The sequence below is a fragment of the Drosophila montana genome, unplaced genomic scaffold (genome assembly GCF_035044405.1).
Source record: "Drosophila montana isolate Dmon_TW-CO22-7 unplaced genomic scaffold, ASM3504440v1 contig_3257_1, whole genome shotgun sequence".
Lineage (NCBI taxonomy): Eukaryota > Metazoa > Arthropoda > Insecta > Diptera > Drosophilidae > Drosophila > Drosophila montana.
Window position 1 is genome coordinate 787,764 of NW_026998140.1, and position 14,960 is coordinate 802,723.

The 14,960-nt window shown below is 42.9% G+C and overlaps 6 protein-coding genes across 7 annotated transcripts in view; 2 read left to right on the plus strand and 4 right to left on the minus strand.

The window, feature by feature from the left end:
• Positions 1-3,983, plus strand: part of LOC135433978 (receptor-type tyrosine-protein phosphatase kappa-like) — an 81,189-nt gene extending 77,206 nt beyond the window's left edge. The window contains exon 10 of the mRNA XM_064690296.1: positions 3,384-3,983. Within this exon, the coding sequence (XP_064546366.1) occupies positions 3,384-3,612 (229 nt within the window). The 3' untranslated portion in view covers positions 3,613-3,983. The remainder of the gene's footprint in view (positions 1-3,383) is intronic.
• A 1,921-nt stretch (positions 3,984-5,904) lies between these two features.
• JMJD4 (jumonji domain containing 4) lies at positions 5,905-7,526 on the plus strand. The gene is made up of 2 exons (XM_064690357.1): positions 5,905-6,576; positions 6,631-7,526. The coding sequence occupies exons 1-2, from the start codon at positions 5,963-5,965 to the stop codon at positions 7,343-7,345; spliced, it is 1,329 nt and encodes a 442-aa protein (XP_064546427.1). The 5' UTR covers positions 5,905-5,962; the 3' UTR covers positions 7,346-7,526.
• On the minus strand, positions 7,386-9,028 carry LOC135434022 (uncharacterized). 2 transcript variants are annotated; one of them, XM_064690358.1, is made up of 4 exons: positions 8,626-9,028; positions 8,343-8,569; positions 8,101-8,277; positions 7,386-7,723 (listed from the first exon to the last, which is right to left on the minus strand). In XM_064690358.1, exons 1-4 carry the CDS (start codon positions 8,899-8,901, stop codon positions 7,486-7,488), a joined length of 918 nt encoding a protein of 305 aa, XP_064546428.1. In that variant the 5' UTR covers positions 8,902-9,028; the 3' UTR covers positions 7,386-7,485. The 2 variants fall into 2 exon arrangements, with proteins under 2 accessions (XP_064546428.1, XP_064546429.1); XM_064690359.1 differs by having other exon boundaries at positions 8,101-8,287; positions 8,626-9,025.
• Positions 9,029-9,117: 89 nt separating this feature from the next.
• Positions 9,118-10,287, minus strand: LOC135434024 (uncharacterized). Its single transcript, XM_064690361.1, has 4 exons — positions 10,037-10,287; positions 9,753-9,979; positions 9,516-9,692; positions 9,118-9,456 (listed from the first exon to the last, which is right to left on the minus strand). Exons 1-4 carry the CDS (start codon positions 10,235-10,237, stop codon positions 9,204-9,206), a joined length of 858 nt encoding a protein of 285 aa, XP_064546431.1. The 5' UTR covers positions 10,238-10,287; the 3' UTR covers positions 9,118-9,203.
• Positions 10,285-11,603, minus strand: LOC135434023 (uncharacterized). Its single transcript, XM_064690360.1, has 4 exons — positions 11,452-11,603; positions 11,179-11,385; positions 10,716-11,122; positions 10,285-10,660 (listed from the first exon to the last, which is right to left on the minus strand). The coding sequence occupies exons 2-4, from the start codon at positions 11,383-11,385 to the stop codon at positions 10,396-10,398; spliced, it is 879 nt and encodes a 292-aa protein (XP_064546430.1). The 5' UTR covers positions 11,452-11,603; the 3' UTR covers positions 10,285-10,395.
• A 595-nt stretch (positions 11,604-12,198) lies between these two features.
• On the minus strand, positions 12,199-14,467 carry LOC135434005 (MDS1 and EVI1 complex locus protein EVI1-A). Its single transcript, XM_064690339.1, has one exon. It carries the CDS (start codon positions 14,360-14,362, stop codon positions 12,584-12,586), a length of 1,779 nt encoding a protein of 592 aa, XP_064546409.1. The 5' UTR covers positions 14,363-14,467; the 3' UTR covers positions 12,199-12,583.
• Positions 14,468-14,960: the final 493 nt, after the last annotated feature.

The following is a 14,960-nucleotide window of genomic DNA, read 5'->3' on the forward strand; positions in this document are numbered from 1 at the left end:
ATATTTGAGGAGCTTAGTAAAACCTATGAATGCCAAGTTTGGTCAAGATATCTCGATCTCGATAAACAAAGAAGTTTTCTACACCAAAACCTACTTATCGACCGATCGTTCCTATGGCAGCTATATGGTATTGTGATCCTATCGGGCCGGTTCCGACATTTCTGCTGCCTGCAATAGAAAAACCGACCCCGACCTATGTAAAGTAAAGTGTAAACACCAGTTCGCATAGAGACAGACAGACGGACAGTCTGACATGGCTATAACGAATCGGCTTTTGATGCTGATCTATAATATATACTTTATGGGGTCGAAGAAGTCTCCTTCTTGCACATTTCATGACGCAATTATAATACCCTCTTCAACTGTTTCAATAACATTTGAATGTTGTGATGGATGCCAATATTCCATCGCTTTGCTCATTATCATCAACTTTATCATCATCAGCGTTCACTATATTTTTCCCCGCAAGATTTGCATTTATTTTCGTTCCGCTGCGTTTTCTTTCTGGACACAGAATTAAAACAAACAAGCCTCGAAATTTGATAGAGCGCTGCTCAGATCGCTGTCTTCCCCCCCAACCCCCTGTCCCCCCCCCCCCTCAGTTCCCTTGCGTGTTTTTCAATGGAATATTTGTAGTGCATGCCACAGTTTTTGTAGCTCACAACAAGCCGCAATTTTGCTGTAAAATGTTACATGCATATGAAAATGTGCAACAACAATTTTCGTGTAAATCAATTTCCAAAACGAAACGAAGTTCATTTCGTGCTTGTCGAAAAACAACAACAACACAAAAGTACAAAAAACAACTGAAATTGCGCTTATGAATATTTATAGGCCACTCACACACACACACACACACACACGCACAAACACAACGGCCGAATATTTCACAATAAATAATCTAAAATTCTATGAAATTACAAAATGTCAAATGGTATTTTTCCGGCTCAAACCCTCAGCTGCCCCGCTCAGCGCAACATGCCAGAACTTTTGGCCACGACTGAAATTTAATGCGTTCAACAATCAACAATTGAAGCTGAATTGTTGACATTGTTGTTGTTGTCGTTGTCGTTGTTGTTGTTGTTGTTGTTGTCTTTGTTGTCCGTGTTGCCCTTAATGCTGCATTCCGCGGCACTTCAATGACACCTGCCACATTTTCATAGTTTCGGCCAGGTTATCGCATATTTACACCACATTTTTTTAGTGGCTTTCGAAATGCACTCACAAAACAAAAGTTGTTGTACTTTGATATGGAGCATGGAGCATGGCATTTGGGGCAATCGGATTTTAAAGGCATAACAAAATAAATATAGATTAGTTGAATGTCTTCTTGTCTTTCTCTCAAAAAAAAAATTAGTTGCTAGCTTTGCTTTTTTTTTAATATTTTTAATATATACTATTTTTAATATTTTTTGATAACATTGATTTAGCTGTCAGCTCTCCTTCGTCAATATGCAATGCTCTTGATGAGAGCGTATCCCTTTCTCTTTTTTCATACAAAGTTGCCACTTTTTACAAACTTCTGGCAACGCCAAAGCTAGCAAAGTTAGCACAACTTCTTAGCAATACATTAACTGCAATTGAAGTCTCTTGTGCACAATTTGCAATATATTTTGTTGCTGCAAAGGCCCTAAAAGTTAGCGAAAGTTAGCAACGTTAATACCCTATACGTATACTTTGGTATACTTTACCTATTAGTATACCCTTTACGTATTATTTAGTATACTTAACCTATTAGTATTAAACCATTAAGTATACTTAAGTATACTTAACCTATTAGTATATACGCTTTTAGTATACTTTAACCTCTTTAAAATTTTTAAATAACATTTTTGACACTCACGTCAAATTTAATCAAAGGCAGAATCCGATTTCATGCAGTTTAATAGTTAACTATAATATAGCTAATGATGGTCGGAGGGAGCTGAGCATTAAGTTGAGGGATCGAACCACCTTAAATAAAAAAATATACTTTATTCCAAAACAAGAACTATATTACATAAGGTTCATAGTTGCAATTCGCATAGCTTTTGTATGAGAATTGATTTTTTTATTCAAAAACTAGCTTCAATTTGAGTAGCTTTTAAGTTCGAAGGGTGTTTCAGTTTCGTTAGGCCGAATCTTTTCAGGCATTTCCTTCATATTGTTAATTAAATTTACTTTTAATGCGTGATTATTGTGATAAATATAGCATGTGGAATGCGAATTGAATTTAAAGTGCTGGCCATAACCGCAAATGAGTGATATTAATTTGTGCACACAAACAAACAATGTCGAAATGCCTGTGCGAAATGCACAGCAGCAAATGGCAAATGGCAATAGAAAACTGAAAACTGAAAACTGAAATATGTTCTTGTGTTTTTGGAGGCGCAGCCGCAGAGGAAACCCAAAACACAACATAGGAAATTAAAATGAAAGACAGAACAGAAATTGCACAACAAAGGCAAATGACATAAATGGCTTTTGTTTTAGCTGTTTTGAAGAATGCTTCAAATATTTATTACAAGTCAAATACAAAAATACAGGGTGCCACAAAAGGTCAACTCAAGTAAAACTTGGGCCGGGCTCTATTGGAAGAAAATGCCGAGTATCTTGAGAAGCTAAGCAGGTTTTCATTCAAGAACTTAGCTTTCAGCCGATTATTCCTATAGCAGCTATACGATATAGTCGTCCGATCCAGCCAGAAAGACGGACATATACAAAGATACGCGAAACGGAAAGCGTCTTTTGAATGGAAACATTCAAAATTTATCGTCTGTGATGTTGTTACAGATCAAGATATATATAATCTATGCATTACACATTTCCTCACAAGAATACCCTCTAAAGGGGTATCAGGCTGTGTTCTCTTTAGCAAACACCCTGTATATGGCATAATGGTCGTATACATAACATTTCCATGTCATTTAAACGTGGCCTAAACCGTAAATTATTATTTATTTGTACTTCCTTTCAAAGTGCGACCAGAAATATTAATTTATTATTTATTTGCCATTGTTTTGTTTGTTATTTATTTGTGCTCGACCGTGTTTGTGAGTTACGCAAATTCCTTTCCTGCTTTATTATCCAAACACATTTCGCCTCTGGTTCGTATTTAACTTCATTTTTATGGCAATATTTGGCCAAATGCAAATCAAATGTAATCGAGTATAATGCTGGAATTGTGTGCAAGAAATCGTTTGTTTGCCTAAAGGAATTTGAATGGGATTGATTGTAAAATACAAGCGGAAATTAACCAGCCTTGCGCGGGTTAAAGAAAAGGAAAATTGCAGCTGGATTTGAACCGGCAACCTGACGCTTGCTAGTCCGATACACAAGCCCAAATCTCTCCAGCAACATTTATCTCATGGATATATGTGTTTTTTTGTCTTGCACCCTTGCAGCACACCCAAAGGCCTGGAGGATGTCTCCTCGTATCCCACGCTATTCGCCGAACTCTTGGGAGGTGGTTGGACCATCGACGAGCTGACCAAATTGGCTGGTGGCAACTTTTTGCGCGTCATGCAGCAGGTGGAGAAAATACGCGATGATAAGAAGACAGCTGGGGTCAAGCCCTACGAGGATCATCCCAATTTCCGCACTGACGATCCGTACAATTGTACTTCCAGCTAATTAAATCTAGGCACTAAATCCAAAGAGGTTGTACAATAGGCCAGTCGGTGCAGTCGGTGCATGCATAAAATTGAAATACTTAAAATAGAAATATTAAATATTAACATAAAAATAATGGCATTCTAGTTATATAAGCTGGCATAGCTATGGTTTGTATAAGCTTTAAGTATATAGTATATACTACTCAGTAAGTATTTGGCTACTTCTTCTGCTAAGTTCTATCTGAACGTCTCGAATTTTTGTTGAGTTATGTGACAATCTACAGACTGCCAAGGAAAGAGTACACCCACACTTTATAAGGAAATTGTTAAGAATTATTTACGACAACTGCAAGCAGCTAAATTAAAGGTTTTCTGTCTAAAACTAACCAACTCCCATGTGAAATTCGATAAGCCCCATTGCGACTTTCAGCTGGACCAACACGAAAAAAGCTAAAGAAAAACCAACAAAAAATGAAATAAAATAAACAAATAATTGATCGCTTCCCACTTGATTTGTTTAGTTGTTTATACGAAAAACCACATATCAAGTATGTAATAAATATAAAATTAAAATTATTTCCTAGATTAATGTTAATGCAAATATTAAAGAAAAAGTGGGAAAGCATACACTTAAATCAAATACTACAGTATTATAATTATAAATATATGCATATATACTATATAGGAAATTAATGAGTATTACCAAAAGCTTTGCGCATCTAAGCCGGGCGTTAATTAAATCTTTATTCTATAATTAGTTCAATTTTTTAAGCAGTTGTATAAATAAATACTGAACAATTAAATAGCGTACCAGACACTAAATTAGACAGTAAGCAAAGTGGGCGTGGCATTAGCTTCAAGTGCATGCCACGCATATAATTGTATATAATTTGGTTTAACAATATCAATTACGATATTCTATCTATTTACCCCGCATACCCCCTTCAAACAGACTATAACATAAAAAAAACATACAATAACAAACATTTGAAACGAAAGAAAAACTCTGTCAGTATCTCTGTACCTTCTAAAACTACAAAATAAATAAAGGAAAATCTAGTCAAATGTGCGTAGTCCTAAGTAAATAAATATACATAATGAATTAAATAAAGTGAATTCAATAATTGTACATTTTCTATGCAAATTTAAACAAACCAAAAGCTATTGTTACAATTTTTTATGACGCATTTTATACGATTTTGTATGTATCCTGTACATAGCATTTTTACCTACAGTCACACCCACACACTTCTATAATTTATAAACCTATATAGTTTTCTAGCGGATTAAATTAAATTAAATGTAATTAAATTGTATCTTAGTAAGTTGTTAGTCAAGCGTTAGTTCTTAGGCTAAATGGTTGCCTATGAGGCGTGAGCATAAAATATCTATAAAGTTTATACATATATATACCTACATATATATATATATATATATATATATAACTTATACACAAACAAACCCACACATAAGTACATTAAAACGAAAACCTTAAATTTGAACTCTTCAAGCGCGACAATTTTTGAGTTGTTGCATATAAGAAAAAATACACATATTGTATGTAAAATCCAAATTGTAGTTAAAACTTGATAATGGGTAAAATGTTTAGCAAATAAATTTCAATAAATCGAAAACAGAATGCAGTAAAATAAAATTAATGCTCTTTAATTTAAAAGTTACATTTTAAAAAACCTTTGTTGGTTTGTGAATCCGATTTGAGTTGTGCACATGCTAAACGGTTGAGCGTATGTTATTTTCAGTTAACATTATTGCTCCACACGAACAGCTACAGTAAGTCAATAGACAGCTTAACAGTAATATTATAGAGTTAACAGAACTGCTCCTCACTGCGCATGACTCCATAACTAAGCAGTAGGGTTGCGCACTGCGCAGTTACTTTTTAGAGAGAAGAGCCGACAACAACTGAATGCCTTTGACGTCACAAAAAGCTGTATTCAAATATCCAAATATATTTCATCCATATGTATTTAACATAATGTTTATGTCATTATACTTTATATAGCAACAAAAATGAAAAGGTTTTCAGTTTTTAAACAATTGATTTATTTATTTATTTCAAATATCTATAACATTTGGCATTTTAACATTTTAGTAATTTGGAAACCTCTTTAACAAGAATAGATATCAGAATCTTAACTTATTTTTATAGCTGACTCCGACTAGTTGGTATAAAATGTAACATTCATATATTTTATTACTTAACTAATTGCGTTTTAAAAAAAATGTTATGCAGCTTAACATACTGAAGGTGAGTAAAGCTATGCCCACTTTTGAGCATGACCTTATAGCACACACCTACATCTCAAGTAATATTTTGTTTACATTTTTTTGTTTTGTTTTTTTCTGACATGGCGTCAGAAAAGACGGCGCCGGAGCTGCTGGCGCTGCAACCCATACAAAATCCAACACAATCTGATGTGGATAATGGCGCTGTCGAGCGGCGCCACGCCAAAGAGTTGAGCTACAACGAATTTTATTGGCGCTACATGCACGCCAACTGGCCCGTGATTATCACAGACGTGTCCAACACATGGGAGTGCCGCAATTGGGCGCAGCCCGGGGAGACGGACAAGGACAACAGGAATGCGAATACCCCAACCCACAGCCACATTAATTTTGACTACCTCAGGACCCGCATTGGCGATCTCGCTGTGCCAGTCGCCGACTGCAATGCGACGTATTTCAATAGCCATGCCAAGCTGGAGCTGAAGTTCCACGACTTTTTGGCGCGCTGGCAGCGCAGCGTGGAGAATGGGACTGTGCTGGAAAAGGAGAAGGAGAAGAACAGCAATGTGGCCAAGGATAATCTCTACCTCAAGGACTGGCATCTGGCCGCACAGCTGCCCGCATATGAGTTCTATCAGGTGCCCAAGTACTTTGCCTCCGACTGGCTGAACGAGCAGCTAATCGCAGAGAAGCGCGACGATTATCGCTTTGTGTACATGGGACCCAAGGACTCCTGGTAAGTGGCAGCTGCCCAAAAGCAACTCCTTGATTAATCCTTCTTTCTCCTCAGGACCTCCTTCCACTCGGATGTGTTTGGCTCGTTCAGCTGGTCGACCAACATTGTGGGGCACAAAAAGTGGCTCATAATGCCGCCTGGCGAGGAGCTCAAGCTGGCGGATGCTTTGGCAAATCTGCCATTCAGCATAGACGAGGCACTGCTGGAGCGGCACGAGGTGCGCTATTTTACCATCAATCAAACGGCCAACGAGGCGGTGTTCGTGCCAAGTGGCTGGTACCATCAGGTGTGGAACATGACGGACACCATCTCCGTCAATCACAACTGGTTCAATGCCTGCAACGTGCCGCTCGTGTGGCGCAATCTGCTCGACAATATGCAGGCCGTGCACCGAGAGATCTCCGACTGCCAGCAGATGGACAACTTTGAGGCGCACTGCCAAACGATGTTGCGCGCCAGCTTTGGCATTAACTACCTCGATTTTATAGAGCTTCTGGAGTTCATAGCCGCCCGCCGATTGGACGCCCGATTGGTGCCCAAGCCAGACCAAACCCAGACAACAACCAACAACAGCCAATTACTTTTTGACAGATATCAAATGAACGCCTACCATGTGCAATACGATCTCGAGTGCGTACGCCAACTGCTCCAGGACATGCTGCAGGAGCCGAGTGTGCGTCAGAGTCCGGCGCAGCTGCACGAACGCTGCGAACGTCTGTGGCAGCAGCTGCAGTCGCAGTCGCAGTCCCAGTCCCAGTCGGACGTATGAGCAGGCCTCGGCATATTTTTATACCAAAGTTGTATTCATATACAATAGTCGTAGTATTTTATTATATTTATAATGAATGTAATGTATTATACATAAAGCTAGAGCCCGGGCGCGGGCAGGGGCATTTACTGCCCGTCCGGCTACGTAAACTCGCCTGCCACGGGCTCAGTTCTCAGCCAAACACATTGATCGATTACTTTAAAGCCCAGCTTATCGAACATGCCGTTGGACGCTTGATTCCCTGGATTAACAAGTGCCATCACATCCTGCCCCATGACGGCAATGTGTCTGGCCATCTCCTTGGCCACCAAGCTGCCAAACCCGCGACGCTTGTGCGTGCTCCTCACCTGCAGTGCGCCCAGAAAGCCGCCTTGTAGCCTGTAAGTGAAGATATTTCAATATTATCTAATTTAAGCCTCGTGGAAGGTGCTCTGGTTATGTTATATAACGCATTGAGGAAGAGTTCTAAGAACCCAAGAGTTCTTTTATACAAAACGCAGGATAATTTGATTTAAAAAAGTTAGCCTTTCTATGCGAATCTCATAAATTGAACTAAGTCTTAAAGGTTTTCAAGATTTGATAAGCATTTTCTTAACTAGTTGTTTTAGCAATCTAAATCTTTATCTACGCTTATACTTTCAATCTAATCTAACGTCTAGCGATCTTTCTCCCCCATTTTATTTCTCTGATTACTTCCTGCTCTTATACTAATATCAACTTATGTTTTCTTCTTTAATATTATTTTAGTTGCTCACCTGATGCACCAGGCCACCAGTTCCCGAGTATCTGTTGCATATAATCCAACATTTACGCACAGGCGTATTTGTCGCTGCACGAAGTACAAGGAGCCCACATGGTGATTGGGCCACTCCTCGTTGACCAGGTCTGCATCCTTTTCACTGAGGCTCTGCACATAGAAGCCATCCGGTATGCTAAGCAAATCTATATAAATTAGCTATACGAATTCGGCAGCTTTAAGGCTCGATGCAAAACTTACTCAACTTTAAGCTTAGACGCCTCTTTTTGTGGCATATAGTACAAGTTGCATGTGTCGCGATACTCCAAGCGCAGCTGTTTCGCCCGGACCACGCAGTCGACCGCCTCAATATGCCGCGCTGGTATGGAACTGCATTTGAGTCCAGTCGACCAGTCGAGCAAGCCCAGCGCCCGCTGCAGCAGCTCTTTGGCATTTACCAAACAGCCCACGAACAGCTGATAACGATCCTAAGTATTATAAATAATGTGTTAAACTAGTCCAACTCTTAACTATCGTGACTAACCACAATCACAAAAAGCGCCGCATCTTTGGCCTTCTGCTCGGACAGCGTGTAGGCCTGAATATTTCGAATTTGTGGATCTTTCTTAAAAAAACGTATAAAATTATCTAGACAGTAGAATTCGGCGCAATATTTGGGCCATTGTTGGATGTAAAGCGTTTGGAAGCTTTGCAGCTGCTGAAGGTTAACCGGTTCCAATTCGAGTGGCATTTTATGGGCCCCCAAATGACGTCTCCTCGCAAGCGAACCCGACAAACTAAAGAGAATTATACGAAACATGTGCGTTAAATAGCATTGCGAGGGAGAGAGACTACATTTGCTTTGTTCTTGAACAATTAGACTTATCTCTAACTCTGCTCTCTTCAATCTAAACTCAGCGTTTCGTTTGCGAGGGCTGCTCTTAATATTGTGGGACAACAATTTCTGGCTGATCAGGAATATACATGGGATCGGAGACGTCTAAAGGCACAATATTAAAAACCAAAATGGCATCCATTCTGTTCCTTATACGCGCTTAAAATAGCTCTATTTAATACAAACTAAATTTAGTCTTTCATAGCCCTTAAATATCGCTGCACGACCTATTCACCCTCTGGCCAGGTGAAGCTGCCCGTGGTAGGCGCAATGTTGAGCCAATGGCACCGATCGATTACTTGAAAGCCCAGATTATTAAACATATTCACAGAAGGTATATTTTCGGCGTAAATCTCGGCGGTAACATCGTCTCCCAAGGCCGCAATGCGTCGGGCCAGAGCCTGGACTATGAGGCTGCCAAAGCCGCGTCGCTTGTATGCGTTCTGGACATGCAAAGCGGCCAGGAGACCATCTTGTGTTCTGTAAGAAAAGGTTGGTTCAATTAGGAATTGATCATCAAGAGAATCTAGTTAATATACCTGATGCACCAGCCCACCAGCTGCTGTGTGTCGTCATCGTACAAGCCCATGCTGGGACACAAGCGTATCTGGCGCTGTATAAAGAACAGGGAACCCTCATGACTGTAGGGCCATTCCTGATCTACGAGGTGCGCATCCTGTTCACTTAAGGACTTCAGCTGAAAGCCCTTCGGACAGCTGTTGAATGAGACGTTTTAGATGGAATTCTCGAATTAAGTCTGGCACTTGATAACCTACTCCACGTGCAAGTGCAGTGCCTGCTTGGCTGGCATGTGATATAGATCGCTCAAATGATGAAATTCGATAACTAGTTGCTCCTCCAGCAGCACTTGCAACACAGTCTCAATATAACGCTCCGGCACGGAGGTGCACAGCATGCCCCTGGACCAGTCCAGCAGATGCAGCGCCTGCGCCAGTAAATCCAACGATTCTCCCAGGCAGCCGACAAGCAATTGATAGCGATCCTAGAAAGGCACAAGGATGAATGCTGCATTCCAGCAAAACGCACAGCTCATAAATACCACAATCAGAAAGAGGCCCAGCCGCTGAGCCTGTGGATCCTGCAGGCTGTACGCCTTTACATGCTTCATGCCAGGCTCAACTTTGGCAAATGCGATGAGATTCTTTAGGATTGCGAATTCCTGACAGTATTTCGGCCACTCGCGCCTGTACAGAGCCAGTAGCTGCCGCAGGCCTTGTATATCCACAGTCTGAAGCTGCATCTCTGAGTCAGTTGCTCGCTCAACGGAAACCTTGCGACAGTATGGAATATTTTCGAATGTTCGGTTTTATATAGCGCTTGGCTGGGTAAGATAATACTTAATCTGCCTAAGCTTAACGCTATATGGCGTTAGATATCACATAACTCGAATTCAGTCTGCTACGTATTCGCTGGCCAATTTAATACTCCCCCTGTTTTGGCCAGACACATGCTCCAGACGTAATGCTCGCCTCCGAGCAGCGTAAATTCCAATTTATCAAACACTTTACAGGCGGCTTTATTGTTCAGATTAACCAAAGCTGTGACGTCGTGTTCCAGTCCGTTGGCTATGCGCTTGGCTATGGCGGCGGCTACTACTAGGCCCAGTCCGCGGCGCTGGTGCGTCTCGAGTACCTCGAGTGCGCCCAGGAAGCCGCTTTGCAGTCTGTCAAAGGGAATGAACTTAATACACGGCCAGATATTCATCATAGATGACCTACCTCAGGCACCAGGCACATAGCTGGCCTGTCGCCTCTTCATACAGTCCCACATTGACATTCTTTTCGATCAGCATCTCTATGAGCTTCAGCGAGCCTGGATGGCGTGCTGACCAGAGCCCGTTGATGAGCCCTGCATGCTCCAGCCGCACATCGTCCAGATGGTAGCCCGGCGGGCAGCTCAGCTGCAGCGCTTTGGCCTGCTCGCAGGGCAGACGATACATAATGGTCTTCATCTCCCGATCCATGACCAGCCGATGCTCCGCCAGCAGCTGCTTGTAGATGCGATGATGCGTCTCGTGTATGGCGCTCACCTTGTAGCCATTAGACCAATCCAACAGGGTCAGAGCTGAAAGCAGTTCCGGTGTCTTTCGCCGGCTCAGATTGCTGAAGAACAATTGGTAGCGATGCTAGAGGAGGTCAGGACATTAGTTATGGATATATTGGATATAGATCATATACAAACCACCAGGATGAAGAGTCCATCGCGACGCCAATCTCCATTGAGCGTGTAGAATGTTAAATACTTGGTCAAAGGATCTTTTTCCAGCCAACGCAAATAGTTGTCCAACCAGAAGTAGGCCACACAGTGTTTGGGCCAGTCTGCCAGGTGAAGCTCCTGCAGGGCGCGCAGCTCCGCCAGGTCCGTGATTGTTGTCAACCCGGTTGCCATCTGAAGCAGCAATCTCAAACAGGTAAAGTAAATGTTTATAAAGATAAGGTAACATAAACTGCTCACGTTTTGTTGAATAATGATAAAAAGGAAGAGCGGACCAAATTGGTGGAATAAAACTAGAGATAACTTCTGCTCGTCGCCGCTGCCGTTGAACAATGGAAAGTGGGCAGGGCAGGGTAAGTTAGCTGGTTTTATAAAGAGAGATAACTTCTGCCGGTCGCCGTTTCCGTTTAACATAAAAACTGCAGATCGTCTGTTAACTTAACAGTGCACTTAAATGTTATTAATAGTGAGTACAACATTTGCAGTTCAAATATGCTAAATAGTTACCAGAGTCAAATCATATATCGCATTTTGGTAAAATTCTTCTAGTTGAACTGTTTAAATTACTGTTTACGGGCAATGATTGTCTGAAAACAGAACAGACAGCATTAAGTAAAAACACAAATAGTAACAGCGCCGTAACAGTTTTGTAAAAATATAAAGCTTTTATTACGCTCTTTTATAATTAATAACAACCCACAAATTATAAAATAATACAAATGTTGCCATTTAAACAGGCAAATCGATAAATTAGCATAATCGCAGCCAACTTCAAGTGAGCGCTTAAAACGCACAGCGTGATGTTGGCTGCGCGTCGACTTGCCTGACATGAGGCGGGCATTTTGAACGCTTGCAAGGCAGGTCGTTAGCAAGCCCGCTAGATGTCGCCCCAATGCCGTTCCTCTCAGTTTTCTACCGTTCAATAGGTGGCGCGGGAATATGTTTTTTAAAAAAACAATGTTTTTTAGTAAATTTCAAAAAACTTGTAACTTTTTATTAAACAGTGGTCGCTTGTTTTGTCTCGTGTGTCTCGTGTCGCTTTGTATATATACAAAAAAATTACCAATGCTTAAATAACTACGCACATAAATTGATATAGTACATTTGCCAATCTTCTGTTTTTGTACAATTCGATATACACATTAAAATTAGAAAATACAAAATATAAAATATATGTATATATATGTGTGTATGTATATATATATTTACAGCTAAACATGAATTATAAATGTATATAGTATATACGATTTGCAAATAGTTTGTGTGTTTTGTGTTTCGTTTTGCTGCTCGATTCTACCATATAGGAAATTGTTTTTCATTTTCTCTTTCATCTGGTTTCAGGATTGGGATCGGAATCGGATCAGGCCCAGCTTCAGGGCTCCTGCTTGACCTTGGGCGTGTCTGCTGCCCCTGTGGTTGCCCCTGCTGCTGTTGTTGTTGTGGGAAATAGTTTGGAGGCGAGCGTTTTCTTGAGCTGCATTATGCACTTGGACTGCTCCGCCTCCGCCGCCGTCTCCAGCCGCTGCTGCTCCTGCTGCTGCTGTTCCGGCTGCTCCGCTCGCTCGGGCTGCGCCTCGTCGCCGCTGTCTTCGTCCCTTTTGGCGCGCTCCGCCTGCAGCCGGCGCAGCTCCTGCGCCAGCGTTTCCGCCGACTCCGATTGCGTGGGCGTATGCGAGGATGTGGGCGTGTGCGAGGCGGAGCAGCTGGACGAGGCGGAGCTGCGCGACGTTGCCAATGGCAGTGACTGTGGCTGCTGCTGCAGCTGCTGCTGCTGCTGTTGCTGCTGCTGCTGCTGCTGCGTGACCTTGCCCATGAAAGTGCGTATCTCCTCGAAGTAGGACTCCTCGCTGGGATTCTCGCAGAAGCGCCGGATGCAGTGCATCCGCTCGCTGACACCGCTCAGCGCGCTCAGCGACACCGCGTCCGATTCGTGCTTCTTGAGATGCCTGTCCAGGTTCGTCTGCTGGCCAAAGCAGCGCTCGCATATCTCGCACTTGAACGGCCGCTCCTTGTTGTGTATGTTCCGGACGTGCCGCTGCAGATTCGACGAGATGCTAAAGGAACGTTCACAGTATTTGCACTTGTACGGCTGCTCCCCCGTGTGCGTGCGCAGATGCCGCGTGAGATTGGCCGAGCGCGGAAACACCTTGCCGCAGAACTTGCACGTGTAGCGATCCTTGTTCCGCTGCTGCTGCTGCTGCTGCTGCACGGGCAGCGACTGCGATTGGGATTGGTTCTGGGGTTGGGTTTGGTTCTGGGCCAGCCGCTGCTTGGCCTTGCGCGAGTGCTGCCGCGACTGGAACTCCTGCAGCTGCGGATGCGGCGTGGGCGTGGCCGTGGGCTGGGGCTGGACTGTGCTGCCAGCCAGCTCCAGCTTCAGCTGCTCCCGCTCCCGTTCCCGCTCCCGCTCGTTGCTACTCGCCCAGCTCAGCTCGCTCTGCTTGAGCGGATGGCGAAAGGCAAACTCCGACGGCGTGCCCCCGCCCCCGCCTCCGCCCGCGCCCGTTCCTGTCGTCGACGGCGGCGGCGGCGCAAACACATTGCGATATTGCAGCGGCAGCGTCTTGGTCATCGCCTCCAGCAGCGTCGACGGCACGCCCCCGGCCACCATGGGCGCCGCCGGCGTGCTGGCCACGCCCTCGCGCAGGGCGCGCAACATCTTGCGGCTCATATCGAAGCCGAGATCCGCCAGCGAGGCGGCGATATGATTATTGTTCAGCTCCTTCTCCTTGCGCTGGGCGGCCAGCTCATTGGCGAACAGGATCAAGTTGCTGTTCTCATCCTCCAGCGGCGTTGTTGGCGTCTCCTCCTCCAGCTCCTCCAGCTTGCCGGCCTGCCGGCGCTTGTGCGCCAGCCGCAGGTCCAGCGGCTGATCATAGCTGCTGCGTCGCTTCGACTTGTTTCCAGGCTGCGATTGCTGCTGCAGTTGTTGTTGCAATTGTTGTTGTTGTTGTTGTTGCTGCTGCTGTTGTTGTTGTTGTTGCTGATGTCGCGTCATGCTGCTGGTGGCTGTGGCCGCCGTCGTCGAGGCGGACAGATCATAAGGTACATGTGATATATACGATGTGGGTATTAATCCTAAGGCAGGGTAAACACAGCCCTGTTTTGGGCTAGGAAGCATCTTTCTTGGTGAGTGGTCTTTCTCTCTCATAACTGTTAACTGATCAGCTGATGATCTTGTTCTTGTTCTTTCTCTTTTTTTGTTATTTTCTCTCTTGATTTCAATTATTTTTGCTGGCCTCGAGTTAAGAAATTGTCAAAGGCTGAATTTACAAACCTGCAAGAAAAGAAGAGGGAAAGGTTTTAAAGGTTTCTTATTGTGAGATTTATTGCTCTAGTATATTTCGATCTTAAAAATATTTGAATTTCGTTTTAGCACATAATGTTCTGTTGAATCTTCGATCTTTATGCGATTTACAGGGCATAAATATAACACACAGAAGTGTTTATATACCAAGGCGCAAGGTTCCAGCTTGGAAAATTACTTTTCTTCAATTTGAAATGGGAAAGGGGTTGAATAATTCAAATTGTGAAATATTCGAAATTTGTATATACCATAAGAAAAACTGCATACCGAACTTAATTTAATCAGCTCCTATATTTCTTGAGTTGTGCTTAAATAACCATTTCTCAAAATCGATATATATCGATGTCAAGAAAATGGGCGGAGCTAACGCGCCAAAAGTGTTAGACTCATTCATTTAAAGCTGATTAAATAACAGATTCCCAACTAAAAAATGTTTATACTG

What these genes read in the sequence shown, in the direction of transcription:
- JMJD4 (XM_064690357.1), top strand. Translation starts at nt 5,963, where the DNA reads ATGGCGTCAGAAAAGACGGCGCCGGAGCTGCTGGCGCTGCAACCCATA. An exon ending in ATGGGACCCAAGGACTCCTG is followed by an intron (nt 6,577 to 6,630) that starts GTAAGTGGCAGC and finishes CTTTCTCCTCAG; the next exon opens with GACCTCCTTCCACTCGGATG.
- LOC135434022 (XM_064690358.1), bottom strand. Translation starts at nt 8,901, where the DNA reads ATGTTTCGTATAATTCTCTTTAGTTTGTCGGGTTCGCTTGCGAGGAGA. An exon ending in CGGCGCTTTTTGTGATTGTG is followed by an intron (nt 8,570 to 8,625) that starts GTTAGTCACGAT and finishes TATAATACTTAG; the next exon opens with GATCGTTATCAGCTGTTCGT. An exon ending in CTGGTGGCCTGGTGCATCAG is followed by an intron (nt 7,724 to 8,100) that starts GTGAGCAACTAA and finishes CTTCACTTACAG; the next exon opens with GCTACAAGGCGGCTTTCTGG.
- LOC135434024 (XM_064690361.1), bottom strand. Translation starts at nt 10,237, where the DNA reads ATGCAGCTTCAGACTGTGGATATACAAGGCCTGCGGCAGCTACTGGCT. An exon ending in TGGGCCTCTTTCTGATTGTG is followed by an intron (nt 9,980 to 10,036) that starts GTATTTATGAGC and finishes GTGCCTTTCTAG; the next exon opens with GATCGCTATCAATTGCTTGT. An exon ending in GCACTGCACTTGCACGTGGA is followed by an intron (nt 9,693 to 9,752) that starts GTAGGTTATCAA and finishes CTCATTCAACAG; the next exon opens with CTGTCCGAAGGGCTTTCAGC.
- LOC135434023 (XM_064690360.1), bottom strand. Translation starts at nt 11,385, where the DNA reads ATGGCAACCGGGTTGACAACAATCACGGACCTGGCGGAGCTGCGCGCC. An exon ending in ATGGACTCTTCATCCTGGTG is followed by an intron (nt 11,123 to 11,178) that starts GTTTGTATATGA and finishes GACCTCCTCTAG; the next exon opens with CATCGCTACCAATTGTTCTT. An exon ending in CTATGTGCCTGGTGCCTGAG is followed by an intron (nt 10,661 to 10,715) that starts GTAGGTCATCTA and finishes TCCCTTTGACAG; the next exon opens with ACTGCAAAGCGGCTTCCTGG.
- LOC135434005 (XM_064690339.1), bottom strand. Translation starts at nt 14,362, where the DNA reads ATGAGAGAGAAAGACCACTCACCAAGAAAGATGCTTCCTAGCCCAAAA.